This window comes from Zingiber officinale, chromosome 5B (genome assembly GCF_018446385.1).
Source record: "Zingiber officinale cultivar Zhangliang chromosome 5B, Zo_v1.1, whole genome shotgun sequence".
In the NCBI taxonomy this organism is placed as follows: domain Eukaryota; kingdom Viridiplantae; phylum Streptophyta; class Magnoliopsida; order Zingiberales; family Zingiberaceae; genus Zingiber; species Zingiber officinale.
The window spans coordinates 85,578,555-85,595,277 of NC_055995.1; the positions used below are offsets into that span (position 1 = coordinate 85,578,555).

Sequence of the window (16,723 nt, forward strand, 5' to 3'; positions counted from 1 at the left end):
TAATACCTCCAGTTGTCTAGATACGGATCTAGCAAACCATTCCATTACTAAATTTAGATAGATTCAGCCCAGGCGGGATCTGGTTCACTACTTGTAATTAGTGGATTACGATGGATCATATCTATTTAAGTGTTGAGGTCTATCATAATTAATCAATTCATAAAATGGATATCCGTAATTTACGGACTAGGCATCAGTGCTCGATTTGGGCCCATTTGGATAGTAAGTATATATGGGCCTACCTGCTGTGCAGCCCATATGTTTTGGGCCTTATAATGATTAATTAACATCTTCATTAAATTAAAAAATAGACGGTTTAATTAGTAGACCACGGACAATTTCCATCTGAACCGGAGTGGTATAAATCGCGGTACTTAGTCGCAGCGAGCCGGGCCGAGAAAAATGGAACCGTTCGAACCCGACCCACCGCCTCGTTCTCCGTCGTCGCTGGAGGTCCACACGGTGGACGCCGTGGACTCGCCGGAGTTCGCGCTCCTCCTCTGGTCCCTCCGTAGCTGCCCCGTCGTCGGCCTCGACGCCGAGTGGAAACCTGTCCGATCTGTTAGCCGCGACCACCACGTTCCACCTGGCGATGGATTGGGGCGGGATTCGCCCCCCGCCGCCGCTGACCTCCTCCCTCGGTCATTCCCGACCGTGTCCCTCCTCCAAATCGCCTGCCGTTTCCTCCGTAAGCCTACGGATCCAAGGGTCGGTGACTCGCCGGTGTTTTTGGTGGACTTGCTCTCCGTCCCGCTCGGTGCCCTTTGGGAGCCGCTCAGGGATATGTTTGAGTCACCGGATGTAATCAAGCTTGGGTTCTGGTTCAAGCAGGATCTGATCTATCTTTCTTCCACATTCTCTGCCCAAGGATACGATCCTGGCTTCGATAGAGTAATCTTTCTCCACGTATTCTAAACAGTGCCATTGCAGATTTTATTTTTATTTATAGTATTGTTATTTCTCCATTTCATACCTCGTAGATACAATTCCGGATCTTAGACAATTGTAGAACTTAATGAGGGTACAATTATACTCATAGAACATGAGCAGTTTTTTTTTCAAGTCATGCACAACTTTGCTCAAAATCGTGGATAACCTGGTAGAATTGCTTTGAATGCACATGTGAAAGTACACAAATTACAAAGGACTAAAGTGTACAAAGAACAGACACTATGAATGCAACATTTTGCCACATGAATTGTGAATAAAAGAGAACGAATTCAAGATTGGTAGGAAATTCATCATTCTTGTGATAGGAGCATGGTTCACTGACTTGGCCAAATGTTCATACTGCATCATACATCACTCTGCTTTCAGTTTGACATTATTTCATGATTTGTGAAATTATGGGTATTACATTTGACAAGAAACTGTATTCTTTCTTTCAAGTTAAAGTGCTTTTTTAAAGATACAAAAAGAGGGGCTTTCTTGTGTTCGTTATCATATATTTAGCCTACAAGTACAGAAAATTAATTATTGAATGTTGAAGTACATTGACATTGTTCTGAAGGAATGGATTTTTTTTTCCTAACTATATTTCATTGAGATAGGTGGAGCCTTTTATAGATATCATCAGCATTTACTATCACCTAAAGAATCAACACATGGGGAAGAAACATCCGAAGAACATTAAGAGTTTAGCAAGCATCTGCAAGGAACTGCTTAATGTTTCCTTATCAAAGGTTAGTTGAATTATTTTTTTGATTAAATGTCTAGTTTATTCTTTATCTTATTATGTTTTCCTTATTTTTTTTCCTTTTGTTGGACTTATAGTATCATCTAGGCTTTTGTTGTTATTGTTTGCTGACATTATATATCTTGGTTCAGGAACTCCAATGCAGTGACTGGTCTTGCCGTCCTCTAAGTCAAGATCAGATACTATATGCTGCAGCTGATGCATATTACTTGCTTGAAATATTTGAAGTATTCCAACATAAAATCATCACCAAAGGTCTGTACCAATTTTAGATGTTATGGCTATTGGAATATAACATGGTAGTGCTACGGTGTAGATCTGTAGCCACATAGATTAAGAGTTCACATAAATTATAAGATGCTATTAATCATAAATAAAAACAATTACATAGAGTGTGGAGCATGAGATATTAAAGTTCAAAACACATACCTTTTTTGCTGTTCTATTTGGTGAAATTATACATTGCCCAATTTGTATCGTTATCCATGAAACACTGACTCTGACTGTCTGACAGTGTTTTATGAAGAATTATCTACAATAAACATGAATGAATTAAGTATAAAGCATCCACCTACCTCAGTCTCCCTTCAATACTGAATCTATCTACCAGGTATTTTTCTATCATGACTGCAGTTTTCTCGAAAGCGAACAAATTCTCCACCTTAGTCGGCCAGCAGTTGCTACACTGCAGTTGCTGAAAATATCTTAAAGTTTCGAAGCACTATAATTTGACTGCACAAAAACAGTTTATTTGCAGCATACTCTGATGCACAGTAGTGCCACTGTGCAAGCAGTGTAAACTTACAATGTTCTCCTTTTAGAAAATAGATAATATGATTCAATCCATTTATCATAATCATGTTGTGTCTTATCACTTTCAGAATTATTAGATAATGTTTCAGGTTAGTTGTGTTATCAGGAGAGCCATGTTTTGAACTAGTGCATAACACTTCAGTCACTACACTTCAGTTGCTGAAAATATCTTAAAGTTTGAAGCACTATAATTTGACTGCACAAAAACAGTTTATTCGCAGCATACTCTGATGCAGAGTAGTGCAAGCAGTGTAAACATACAATGTTCTCCTTTTAGAAAATAGATAATATGATTCAATCCATTTATCATAATCATGTTGTGTCTTATCACTTTCAGATTTAATAGATAATGTTTCAGGTTAGTTGTATTATCAGGAGAGCCATGTTTTGAACTAGTGCAAAACACTTCAGTTGCTGAAAATATCTTAAAGTTTTGAAGCACTATAATTTGACTGCACAAAAACAGTTTATTTGCAGCATACTCTGATGCACAGTAGTACAAGCAGTGTAAACTTACAATGTTCTCCTTTTAGAAAATAGATAATACGATTCAATCCATTTATCATAATCGTGTTGTGTCTTATCACTTTCAGATTTATTAAATAATGTTTCAGGTTAGTTGTGTTATTAGGAGAGCCATGTTTTGAACTAGTGGGTTTGCTGTGCTAAAGAAATGGTCACGTCACAGCTGACAGCACTTGATTTGATGTAGTGTTAACAAGGATTCTGTTTACAACCGACGTTTTTGGCTTTGGAAGCATGATTTATTTTCTTGTTTTTTTTGCAAATTCTATAAATGGAGTTATGTTTGTTCTTTTTTAGCTTATGTGATCATAGACTGGGAACTAATATGATATCTTCCAGCAAATAGCGCTACAACAAACGGCAGTGAGAAGGAAATGATTTCAGAATCAAGTTTCTCCAACATACTACCAAGTCCTGATTACTGTGAAGAACTTGATACGGTCAGGTCCATGACTTGAGCTTCACATTTCTAGATTTATCAGTTTCTCTTACCTCATGGCCTTCTTGTGGATTCATATTTCAGCTTGATGATTATCTCTCAAACATTGCCCATAGCTATGGTGATAAATTACTACTGCAAGAGTCAGACAAAAGGCCTAGGACTTCAAGACGCAGAGAAAGAAAAAGGTTAACTAGTCATGTTAAGCACACAGAGAAATTGATTTCTGATGAAGATTGGCAAGGTCCTCCTCCATGGGACATATCTTTCGGCGGTGATGGAAACCCAAAGTTTCTCTGTGATGTGATGGTGTGAGACCTTTTTTCTTACTCTTTCCTATCTTTGCATATTTTATGACTTCTGATAGTCATTTGCTCTCGCAACACGACACTGATGCCATTCATCTATCCTTATTCTTGCTGCAATTCTGTGTGGAGAAATCGAAACATGTTCAGAGTATTTCTACACTATGTTGCATATAACTGACTAGCAAAAGGTGCTGCTACTAATTTCTGAATTTACAGGTAGAAGGGTTGGCGAGACACTTGCGCTGTGTTGGCATTGATGCTGCTATCCCATCTTTAAAGAAACCTGATCCAAGGTTAGTACTTACATAAACGTAAAATTTTTAATTGATGTTAACTTCTGGTGACTGTTTGATTGCTCTATATTCTCCTACACCATTGTATATAATTCTTATCCATCTATTCTCTCTCAGACATTTATTGAATCAAGCTTACAAAGAGAAAAGAGTCCTATTAACACGAGATGCCAAGCTCTTGAAATATCAATATTTAGCAAGGAATCAAGTATACAGGGTGAAGAGTTTGCTTAAGAATGACCAACTAATTGAGGTACTTACATCATTTGTTTATTATTCAGATTCCTTTCATAAAGTTTTCATTGAAGTAGTTAGTTACTTTGAATAAGTTTAATTAATTACTCGAAGGCACAATTTACTATTTCTATAAGTTGCATTTTAGAAGTTTCTACCCAATTCACATAATCCACACTAAAGCTTCATAGGTTCAGACATATCTCAGCTCAGTTATTTAATGTAAATAAGCTTGCATGTTCCTAAAGTCACCACTTTGTTGTCGATAATTATTCCTTACTTTATGAAATAAAGTTATTGCATAGGAGGACAAAATAGGCAGTTTCTAGTTCGCCTATCTACAGGAGAATCTGCCCAATTTAAAACTATTTTAGAACCTCGGCATAAACTTCTTTAATAGGGTTCACTTCTTAATTCTTAGTCCAACACTTGTTAACAGTTAGAAGGCCATCTAATGAACAAATGATTTTGTGTCTGATCATAATGTTTGATTTGTCTATTCCTATCTATATATTATTTTGATTATGAATTTCTTTATAAAAATCTAATACCGGCTTCCTAAGGATGTATCTACTTTCTACTAGGTGATTGAGACCTTCGAATTGAAGATTTCTGAGGACCAACTTATGTCAAGATGCACAAAATGCAACGGAAGCTTCATCCAGAAACCACTGACATTGGAAGAGGCCGTCGCGGCTTCAAGGGGATTCCAGGTCATTCCTAACTGCCTCTTCGACCGGAATCTGGAGTTTTGGCAATGCACTGACTGCAAACAACTATATTGGGAGGTAATACTTATTACTCGACTCGCAATGCATTTGTGAAGTATGGTCATGGCCTAGCTATCTGTCCACTGTTATTACTTGTAAGATTGTGGACGGAGTAAAACTGATCTGGCTATGAACATGGTTCTGAAAACTAGTTAGGTTGGATAAGCCCCCTTCCAACCCATCCAATGATTTTCAGTTCATACTAAGATCAGTAGTTTGATTATCTAACACTGATTTTCTTCCCGCTATAGGGAACCCAATACCGCAACGCAGTGGAGAAATTTGTGGCAGTTTGCAAGTTGAATGATTGAGACGCCGATGCCCAACAAAATTCTTTTCAAATAGGGTGGCTTTGCTACTTCACCCCGTCCTCCATCAAGATGCCTTTGTGTAGACTATCATCAACATTTGAGCAAATGAGTTTGTGTAGAGAGAGAGGCCTGAGTTTAGCCTTTGTCCTAATTATTTATCAACGTTCTTAGGTGTTCTTTTAATTTGAATCTTCATTTGATGGCACATGTAATCCAAAATTTTCAATTAGAATGAAATATAGGTAATAGTTAACTTACACCATTGTGTTAATCATATTGATATATTAAACGATTTAATCATTATATATATATATATATATATATTGATCCTATCCGAATCGCCGAATCAAAGGACGTTGGGCACGTGACGCGATCCTAGTCGATGGAGTGGATCTCCGACTAGTCGAACGAAGCTCCGGTGATCCTGCACAAAAGTCGAGCCGGGAAGGGATTCCCGGCGGTGACCCTCCAACGCTCAAGTCATGTAAGCGGTGGAAAAAGTGGCTACCAAGCTTGTATTATGCGTACCTTTTGAGAAGTAAGAGGCTCCTTATATAGGGCAGGGAAGGAACTAATGCACGTCCACCGAGGTGCATACGGGTCAGCAACTCTTACCTTGGTATGCACTTGTCAGAGAGCTTACCTGATACCATACTGCTACAGTCCGAGCATGCTTTCGATGGGACAACAGGACACCCTGCTGTCAGATTAGGAGTATGGCGTAGCCATACGACTTGGCGGCTGTCAGAAGATGTTCCCGTCTTTTACCCACCGCCCGGCCGGGACGTCCGTCCGGACGGCCGGGCGAAGAACGTCGTCCGGACGGCCTTAATTTCCGTCCCGGCCGACCGGGCGAAGAACGTCGTCCGGACGGCCCTAATTCCCTGCGTTGGCCGGGCGGCACGTCCTTCTGCTCGGTCATTATGTACTGTTTCATTAGAGCGTCGGAACCCTAGTCCCTACCAGGGTGCTTTTTACTACCATATGTCCCTTTCTTCCAAGTCCGGTCGGCTCGTCCTTCTCCGGCGGGCCACTGGGCCCTTTGACCTCCCTGTGGCGTTGACCCCTCGTTATGGGGTTCCGGATTCTTACCACCGGATCACTTGCCTTCCCCTCGAGTCTAGTCGAAGGAGGCGAAGTCCGACTGACTGGACTGCCGATCTGACTGAGCAATGTTCATTGCATTAGGCCGTTCGGCCAGGCATAAGGATGCTTATCCGTTCGGCAGTATCTATCCGTCCGGCGATATCTTGTCCGTGCCTTGTGTTTTCTTGGAATCCACGTCCGCTGTTCTCCCATACTACCCATCACGTGCTCTGCGCTCGGTAAGGGGAGCTCATTAAATGCGGCTGGTAACCGGCTGACACGTGGCGATCGTGCGTTTGTCAGCGTATGACGATTGCGTCACTTCCGATGGGACAACCGCCGTTTGAAATGGACGGTTAGATGACAACCTCGATATTAATGACCTGGATCGGATGGTGGAGATTGCTCCCGGACGGCGATATAAAGCTCTCGACTCTGTTTCCGCCGCATTTCGTCCTCCTCGTTTCCAGACACCTGTTGCTCCTCCTTTCGCCGGCGACCTTGTGCTCAGGCTTTCCGGCGACCATACGGCTTCTTCCGACCATCTCCCTCGCTTGTAAGACCCTTTTTCTCGCTCCTGACGCTTTCTTCTTTCTGCTAATCGTCTCCTTCAGTCGATTTCCCCCCATTCCTTGCTTGAACTTTCCCTTTTGGTCCCGTATCCTTATTTGTCGACCATGACTAGCACCTCGCAGCCGACCGGCGGTGCTCCGGGTCTTTGGTACTCGAACATGGAAAGCCGGTTCGACGAGGAGGACGCCTTGCGCCTCACCCGAGCCTATGACTTGCCGATCGACCACCAAATAGTGTTAGCCACACCGGCCGATCGGCCTCACGATCCGCCGCCCGGCACTGTTGTTTTCTTCCGAGACCAATTTCTGGCCGGACTGCGTTTTCCACCCCACAAGTTTTTCTTAGAAGTTTGCAATTATTTCCGCATTCCGCTCGGTCAGGTAGTTCCCAACTCTATTAGGTTACTGAGCGGAGTGATAATTTTATTCAAACTGAACGGCATCCCCTTAAAACCAAAAACTTTCCACTACTTTTTTTATCCCAAGCAAGCCGAGTGGGGCACCTTTGTTTTCCAGTCTAGGATAGGCTTCGTCCTTTTTGATAATATGCCGAGCTCCAACAAACATTGGAAGGAGCATTTTTTCTATATACGTTTTCCCGAACGGCCAACTTTTCGCACCAAGTGGCAGACGGCGATGCCATCGCAACCGGAGCTCGGCAAATTTAGAGGTGACGCGGCCTACCTTCATGCAGCCGACCGGCTAATTGGCCAGCGCTATCATATTGACAAGCTACTCCTCCCGGGAGTAATGCACATATTCGGCTTGTCCTCTACCACAGCCGATCTGCCCTGCAGCATGAGTAAGTTTCCTTATCTTCCCATTTGTTTTGTTCTAACTGATTTATTTTTTACTCCTGCGGTTGAAGTCATGTGGCGCGCCAAAGCTCTGAGAAGCTCAAGCTGAAGGCGCTCAGTTGAGGTGGCGAACAAAGAGGCCGAGCAGGGCCTTGCTCGGCGATCCGGCCGGCGAAGAAGATGAGGACACCAAGCGTCCCGAGCCTCGACGCCCTGACCCCTCATGATGAGGCCGTCGGCGACATAGAACCTCCACTGAAGTGGAGGTCGTTCGGCCGATGATGTGCCGCTCTTTCGGAAGCGCCGGCGACCGAGTCGCCCTGCCTCTACACTTGATGAGCCCCAACCCGGCGGGCGCGGGGTGCCGGTCTTGTCGGGACGGTTTCCTTGAGTACCCGACCCTCGGTTCTCAGGGCCAGCTCTGAGGTGCCGTCCTCCAGCCCTTCAAGAACTTTGCGCCGTATCAAGCGTTTGGGCGAGCTTCCCTCCTCGTCCACCGGTAAGGCCGGTACTTCTCAGAGCGAGCCGAGCGGCTCGAACTTAATAAAGACCGTTCTGCGCCTCCCCTCAGAGGCGTACATGGCTGCTGCTGATCGGCCAGTGGTTCCCGAGTAGCAGATTACCTTGACGGGCCCTCTTGCACAAGCTTGGATAGACGCTCGGCGTCGAATAGCCAAGATGACTCCCGGGCAGCTCGGCGACAGCAACCTCCAACAGGCCACCGGGGTATGTTCTCCTTTTCTTTGTTTGCATATTTGAATTAAGTTTTTAACCTGCGCACATTTGCTGGCAGAACTGGGTGGAGCAGATCGCTATTAGCGATCGATTGGCCGAACTGGAAGATGAGTTGAAAAAACAAAAAACTGCGGGGGATAATGGGCAGTCGACGGCCGCTCTGGAGAAGTCCCAAAAACTGCTAGATGCCGAGCGGAAAAGGGCGTCCGATCTGGCAAGCAAGGTCGTTCGGCTTGAGGCGATGCTCAAGCAACGGGATAAGGAGATCAAAACGGCGACCACTCGGAAGCAACAGGCCATCAATGATATGGATCGCATGAAGGTGGAGATCAGGGGGCTGGAGCAACGCATCAAAGACTTGGACGCCCTGCTGACCACCGAGAAGGAGAGCCACTCGGCTGATCTCCAGAGATTTGATGGGGACTTGAAGGAGCTTCAAGCTGCCAGTGATGCCGCCCACGCCGCGCTCAAGGAATAAGTCGGCCCGTTCGGATGAAGTGAGGAAGGCGTTCCTCCGCTCGGAAGACTTCGGAGAAAGTTTCTGAGCAAGATATCCCTCACTTCGAGGAGGCGATCAAGGCGGGTGGGCTATCTGAAGACCAAAGGCCACTGTCTGAGTTGACCATCCCGAGGATCTAGCGAGCGTGATGGACACCATCCCCGACGCTCTTTTTGATTTTGATGTGTGAGGAGCGTTTTTGTAAACTTTTTTGAATTCCCGCCGTTCGGCCCTGCTTATCTCTGTAATGACTTTTTTGGCTTGCATAGTAGATAATCTTTTGTTCCTTTCACTTTTTATTTTGGCAAGAAATTTTTCCTTCGTCACAACCAAGTGTTCTTTAAAACTCTTCCGCTCGGCACCACGCGAATTGTCCTTTTAATTCTGGTTAACCATCTTTTGCTTCGCGTCTCACCTCAAAGGGGTTTTCGCTGGATTTTCGCATGCGAGCCGCTCGGACGTTTACAGACACCGGCTCGTCTCTCGATCTTTAACGACGGGGCTCGTCGGTCTTCCGCTCGGACGTTTATAGACGCCGGCTCGTCTCTCGATCTTTAACGTCGGAGCTCGACGGCGCGGATATTTATAGCCGGTCGGCGCGGCTCTCGATCTTTAGCGACGGTGCTCGTCGGCGCGGATATTTATAGCCGGACGGCGCGGCTCTCGATTTTTAGCGATGGAGCTGTCGGCGCGGCTCTCGATCTTTAACGACGGAGCTCGTCGGCGCGGATATTTATAGCCGGACGGCGCGACTCTCGATCTTTAACGACGGAGCTCGTCGGCGCGACTCTCGATCTTTATAGACGTCGGCTCGGCTCCCGGTTTCCCGGCCGGGGGATTTATAGACGTCGGCTCGTCTCCCGGTTTCCCGGCCGGAGGGTTTATAGACGCCGGACCGTCTCTCGATCTTTAACGACGGAGCTCGTCGGCGCGGATATTTATAGCCGGTCGGCGCGGCTCTCGATCTTTAACGACGGAGCTCGTCGGCGCGGATATTTATAGCCGGTCGGCGCGGCTCTCGATCTTTAACGACGGAGCTCGTCGGCGCGGATATTTATAGCCGGTCGGCGCGGCTCTCGATCTTTAACGACGGAGCCCGTCGGCGCGGATATTTATAGCCGGTCGGCGCGGCTCTCGATCTTTAACGACGGAGCTCGTCGGCGCGGATATTTATAGCCGGACGGCGCGACTCTCGATCTTTAACGACGGAGCTCGTCGGCGCGGATATTTATAGCCGGTCGGCGCGGCTCTCGATCTTTAACGACGGAGCTCGTCGGCGCGGATATTTATAGCCGGACGGCGCGGCTCTCGATCTTTAGCGACGGAGCTCGTCGGCGCGGATATTTATAGCCGGTCGGCGCGGCTCTCGATCTTTAGCGACGGAGCTCGTCGGCGCGGATATTTATAGCCGGTCGGCGCGGCTCTCGATCTTTAACGACGGAGCTCGTCGGCCTTTCAAGGCTAACTCCTTACCATGTCGAGCGAACTGGGCCTTCGTATCATATCCCGCGATTGATCAATCAATATTTATGCCCGGCCGAACAGCACGGGTTATTTGCTTACAAGTCTTTAAACATATAAACCTCCCGACCGATCGGCTCAGGGGCCTTCACGTAGTAAGCCGTCCGGCGGAGAATGCTCAATGTGTTTTCATCTTTTTGCTTCCTGCATTACAGGTACATAGGCGACTAGCACATACACAAAAATGGATTACATTCGTGCACCTTTCATCCAGCTCGATAAGGCTGGAGATGGTTTGCACTCCACGGTCGATCCAGCTGCCGCCCGGCTTCATCTTCCAAATAATAGGCTCCCGAGCGGAGCTTTTCAATAACTTTGAAGGGACCTTGCCCACGGTGCCTCCAGTTTGCCTACGTCGTCGACCGGCCTGACTTTCTTCCAGACGAGATCGCCGACCTGGAATGATCTGGGGATTACTCGACGGTTGTAGTTCTGCTTCATCCGCTGTCGATATGTCATCAGCCGAACGGACGCCTTGGCTCGCTCCTCTTCGACCAAATCCAGCTCCATGTCCCTCCGTTCGGCGTTGCCATCATCATAGTTTTGGATCCGGACGGACTCAACGTCGACTTCCACCGGAATGACTGCCTCGCCGTCGTACACCAAATGGAACGGTGTGGCGCCCGTCCCTTCCTTTGGCGTTGTTCGGATGACCCACAAGACGCCCGACACTTCATCCGGCCAACTTCCTCCCAAATGGTTGAGCCGAGCACGCAAAATACGAAAGATTTCCCGATTGGCTACTTCGGCTTGACCGTTGCTCTGGGGATAGGCCACGGACGTGAAGTGTTGTTCGATGCCGTAGCTTTTGCACCAATCCTCTAGCACCTTCCCTGTGAACTGCCGCCCGTTGTCGGAAACCAATCGGCGAGGGATGCCGAATCGACAGATGATGTGTTGCCAGATGAATTTTTTAACCATCTGTTCGGTGATCTTTGCCAACGGCTCGGCCTCCACCCACTTGGAAAAATAGTCGACCGCCACTAGTAAAATTTCCTCTGCCCGGTCGCCATCGGAAATGGACCGACAATATCCATTCCCCATTGATCGAACGGGCATGAAACGGTTGATGCCTTCATTTCTTCGGCCGGTCGGTGGGAGAAGTTATGATATTTCTGGCACGAAAGGCATGTATATACTGTCCGAGCGGCGTCTGCTTGTAAAGTTGGCCAAAAGTACCCGGCCAAGAGGATCTTCTTGTGACGGCATCCCGGATGCCCCCGCATGATCCTTGATGTACTTCACGGAGGATGTAGGCGAGTCCTCAGAGCTCACGCATTTCAACAGCGAGCTTTCTTGTAAAGCTGATCGGCGATGAGTGTGAACCAACCGACCCTCGTTCTTAGCTGGACTCGTACTCATTGGATGGTGTGGCGCCGCGGAGGAATTCTATGATGGGTGTCCTCGATCGCTTGGAAATGTAAGGCCTTCCATCCGGTCGGTGCGCTACTATGGTACTTTTCAATTGATTGTTGAATGGCGGCGGCGTTATTGAGCTCGTGAGCTTGGCTAACTCATCGGTGCTTGATTTTCTGCTCTGGGTATCTTACGTACAATAACTTCTCTAAAATCAGCCTTGAGTTTCTCGAAGGCTTAGACGTGAAGCTGGCGCTATTGATTCGAAGGTACGGAGAGCTGCAGGCCCAGCTGCGAATCCGGTGAAGAGTGACCCGGCTCCCATCTTGCCTGCAAGCCACTATGAGAGCCTCGTACTCTGCTTCATTGTTGGTAGCTTTATAATCGGTAGGACGGATAAGTGCATCTTCTCTTCTTGGGGAGAGTAACAAAATCCCAATCCAGCTTAAGTAGTGTGGATGACCCATCCGTATATTCTCCACATAGCTTCCGGTTACAAAATCGGCCAAGGATTGAGCTTTGATCGCCGAGCGTGGTATTGGATGTCAAATTCACTCATCTCCGTCGTCCGTTTGATGAGCCGTCAGGATGCCTCTGGATTTAGTAGAACACGTCCGAGTGGGCTATTGGTTTTGACAACGATCGTGTCGCCCGGAAGTATGGGCGAAGGCGCCGAGCGGCGAGGACCAGAGCGGCATCTTTTAAAATGTGACTAAGGAAATATACAGGCTCTTCTCCGCTCGACCTCACTAAAGCTGAGCCGATTGCGTGCTCGGTTGAAGACAAGTACATATGAAGTGGCTCACCGGCAGTCGGCTTGGCTAATATCGGGAGAGAGTTCAGAAATGCCTTCAAATCTTCGAACGCCCGGTCGCATTCTTCGTCCTAGTGAAATTTTGTAGCTTTGCGTAAGATCTTGAAAGGAAGGCTCGGTCGGCGGTTTTGGAGATGAACCTAGACAGAGCGGTTATCAGACCGGTCAACCTTTGCACCTCCTTGTATTTCTTGGGCGGCATATCTTGTAGAGCTTTCACCTTGCTAGGTTGCTTGATTCCTCGTTCGGTCACTATATACCTCGACGCCCTCCTTTTGCTCGAGCAGGCACTTACGGGGATACTTAGCGTTCGGAAGGTTTCCTCCATGTCTTTGAAGAGATCGGTAGCTCGGACGGACTTAATGAGAATGTCGTCCACATAAACTTCTAGATTCCGCTTGATCTGCTCTCTGAATACTTTATTCATCAAGCGATATGTGGCTCCCGCGTTCTTGATCCGACGACATCACATTATAGCGATAAGTGTCATTGGCGTGGTGACTTTTCTTGATCTTCAGGCGGCGGCACGGTGATATCCACGGTAGGCGTCGAGCATCTGATTAATTCATGACCAGTAGTAGAGTCCACCGGTGATCTCAGGGCAAAGGATAAAAATATTTGAGGGCTTTGTTAAGATCCGAAAATCTATACACTCTCCATTTGTTGCGGCTTGAGACTAATACCATTTGCCGGCCATTCGGGGCGCACCTCGCGTATATGGCTTCGAGGCTTTTCCACCTCGCGGATGATGGCATTACGCTCGTGAAATATCTTTTCTTTACTTTAAGCCGGTGCGTCGGACATGTAACTTCGTCTTTGCGATGCTCGTATTCGGGCGGCTCATGTGTCGACGGGCGAAGACATCATGATTTCTTAGAGGCATTGGATCAACTCCTCTTTAGCTTCTCCTCCAGATCGGACGCAATAAAAGTTGTGGCCTCCGATCGGGTGGGGTGAATCTGCACTCCTTTTCTTCATAAATTAAAGTGGGTGGCTTTTCGGTGATGGCGTTTACCTCGATCAGGGCGTTTTGCTTCTGCTCGGACCATCTCAATGTAACATCGCCGAGCAGCTGATCTCCTCGTACTTCTCCCACTTGGTCCTCCACGGGGAACTTGATCTAAAGTTGGAAGGTGGATACGTGCCGGTCGTCCCAAAATAACGTTGTAGGATGAGGAGAGTCAACCATCACGAAGTTTATTGTTCTTGTCCTCTGGTGGCTCTTCTCCAGCGAGGTAGCCGGTAGGATCTGGCCGAACTTAGATTACCCGTGAACCGTAGGCGGAGTCGTCATGGGTGCGGCTCGGCTCGATCAATTTGCGGTGATCAGGCGCCCTCTTGAATATGATGTTGGTGAGCCCTGTGTCAACAAATACGCGGTGAATAGTGTAATTGGCTATTAACTTTGAAGCATCATCGTGGGGTACTTCAACTCCTTCCAGTCCCGGGCCGAAACTAATTTGGTCCTTCCACTCGTTCTCAGCTGACCGTAGCATGAATCTGGGCTGGGGCGCTTGCCTTTCTAGCTCGGTTGGAGTCTCCTCCGGTCGGCCCGATAAGCGTTGATCTCGCCTCGGGAAGTATTGCTTCTATTTTCCTCTTCCCGAGCGGACGGTCGGGACCGTTCTCTGGACGCTCGGCGATTCTCCTTCCTTAGAGACTGATGCCGATCGGGAGTCTGTCGCTGTCGTCTATCAGCTCGCGTTCGATCGACTTCATTGACTCTTTGTCGCCTGTCGACTGAGGGAGACCGTCGTCCAGCGTTCCGAGGCACAGGATGAGCCACGAAGGGAAGCCTTCGACAATCCCTTGTGTTGTGGGTATCCGTCCGGTGGAAGGAGCAGAACATCGGGGTCCATCTCTTCTTTATCTTGGGTCGAGCGGCAGCTACCTCTTGCACATGGGACCTAACATGGGGGGCTCGGATTGCTTCAGCCCTTGGTCCTCTAGGCGGCTGATGAGCAACAGGTTGTTTCCACTCGGACGGAGGAGGCCGCTCGGCTGGAGTTTCTTTTTTCCGAGCTGCTTGCGCTTCTTCCACATTGATGTATTCATTCGCCCGGTGTAGCATGTGATCATAGTCTCGGGGCGGCTTTCGGATGAGCGATCGGAAGAAATCTCCATCCACTAGGCCTTGTGTGAAGGCATTCATCATAGTTTCCGAGGTGGCCGTTGGAATGTCCATCGCCACTTGGTTGAATCGCTGGATGTAAGCTCGGAGCGATTCACGGGCTTCCTGCTTGATGGCGAACATGCTAACGCTTGTTTTCTGGTAGCGTCTACTGCTGGCGAAGTGGTGGAGGAAGGCCGTTCGGAAGTCCTTGAAACTTGTGATGGATCCGTCCGGCAACCTTCGAAACCACCGTTGGGCCGATCCCGAGAGAGTGGTAAGAAAAACTCGACACTTTACTCCATCTGCGTATTGATGAAGGGTTGCCGTGTTATCAAACTTACCCAGATGATCATCTGGGTCGGTTGTCCCATTATACTCGCCGATCGTCGGAGGCGTATAATGCTTTCTGAAAATTGGCGATTGATCCGCTCGGGCGATGCTTCCGCTCGGGGGGCTTTCCCCTTCCTATCGTCTCGTCTAGGCATTTCATCCGAAGAAGACCCCCTATCTCTGTGAGTTGGTACGGCCTCAGGGGTGCGGAACAGAGCCCGATGAAATGCGACGGTGGCAGGTGGTGCTTCCGCTCGGCCACCAGATGCTGATGTTGCTTGCTGCTCCGGCTGCTCGGATGCGGCTTTCTGTTTTTGCTCCACAAGCTTGGCGGCCCTTATCTCGATCAGAGCGTCGAGTTCCTCAGTCGAAAGTGTCACCGCGTGTTGTCGTCCAGCCTCGTCCATTGTTTCCGATCGGATGCAGGAGCGTTCCCACAGACGGCGCCAAATTGATCCTGTCCGAATCGCCGAACCAAAAGACGCTGGGCACGTGACGCGATCCTAGTCGATGGAGTGGATCTCCGACTAGTCGAACGAAGCTCCGGCGATCCTGCACAAAAGTCGAGCCGGGAAGGGATTCCCGGCGGCGACCCTCCGACGCTCAAGTCAGGTAAGCGGTGGAAAAAGTGGCTACCAAGCTTGTATTATGCGTACCTTTTGAGAAGTAAGAGGCTCCTTATATAGGGCAGGGAAGGAACTAATGCACGTCCACCGAGGTGCATACGTGTCAGCAACCCATACCTTGGTATGCACTTGTCAGAGAGCTTACCTGACACCATACTGCTACAGTCCGAGCATGCCTTCGATGGGACAACAGGACACCCTGCTGTCAGATTAGGAGTATGGCGTAGCCATACGACTTGACGGCTGTCAGAAGATGTTCCCGTCTTTTACCCACCGACCGGTCGGGACGTCCGTCCGGACGGCCGGGCGAAGAACGTCGTCCGGACGACCTTAATTTCCGTCCCGACCGACCGGGCGAAGAACGTCGTCCGGACGACCCTAATTCCCTGCGCTGGCCGGGCGGCACGTCCTTCCGCTCGGTCATTATGTACTGTTTCATTAGAGCGTCGGAACCCTGGTCCCTACCAGGGTGCTTTTTACTACCATATGTCCCTTTCTTCCAAGTCCGGTCGGCTCGTCCTTCTCCGGCGGGCCACTGGGCCCTTTGACCTCCCTGTGGCGTTGACCCCTCGTTATGGGATTCCGGATTCTTACCACCGGATCATATATATATATATATATATATAAGTCTTAGTGCAACGATAAAATTATTATCATGTGATCAAAAGATCACGGGTTCGAATTCTGAAAACATCTTATAAAAAGTAAGGTAAGGTTGCGTATAATGGATCCTTCTTCGGAATCTCATGTGACGAAAGCTTCGTGCACTGTCCTTTTTTTATATTATCAAGGCACAAGGCACCAACGAGCTGAGCTCCTTCATTAGCCTCGTTTAGAATTGTTGTACAGTATGACTAACAGAGTGAGGAATGACAAGATAACTAA

At 47.9% G+C, this 16,723-nt stretch overlaps 1 protein-coding gene across 1 annotated transcript; it reads left to right on the top strand.

Annotated features, from left to right (window-relative positions):
* The first annotated feature begins 366 nt into the window (after window positions 1-366).
* Window positions 367-5,646, top strand: LOC121984774 (exonuclease mut-7 homolog). The gene is made up of 9 exons (XM_042537902.1): window positions 367-891; window positions 1,551-1,682; window positions 1,828-1,951; window positions 3,374-3,474; window positions 3,558-3,782; window positions 3,998-4,074; window positions 4,192-4,327; window positions 4,893-5,096; window positions 5,330-5,646. The coding sequence occupies exons 1-9, from the start codon at window positions 403-405 to the stop codon at window positions 5,387-5,389; spliced, it is 1,548 nt and encodes a 515-aa protein (XP_042393836.1). The 5' UTR covers window positions 367-402; the 3' UTR covers window positions 5,390-5,646.
* Window positions 5,647-16,723: the final 11,077 nt, after the last annotated feature.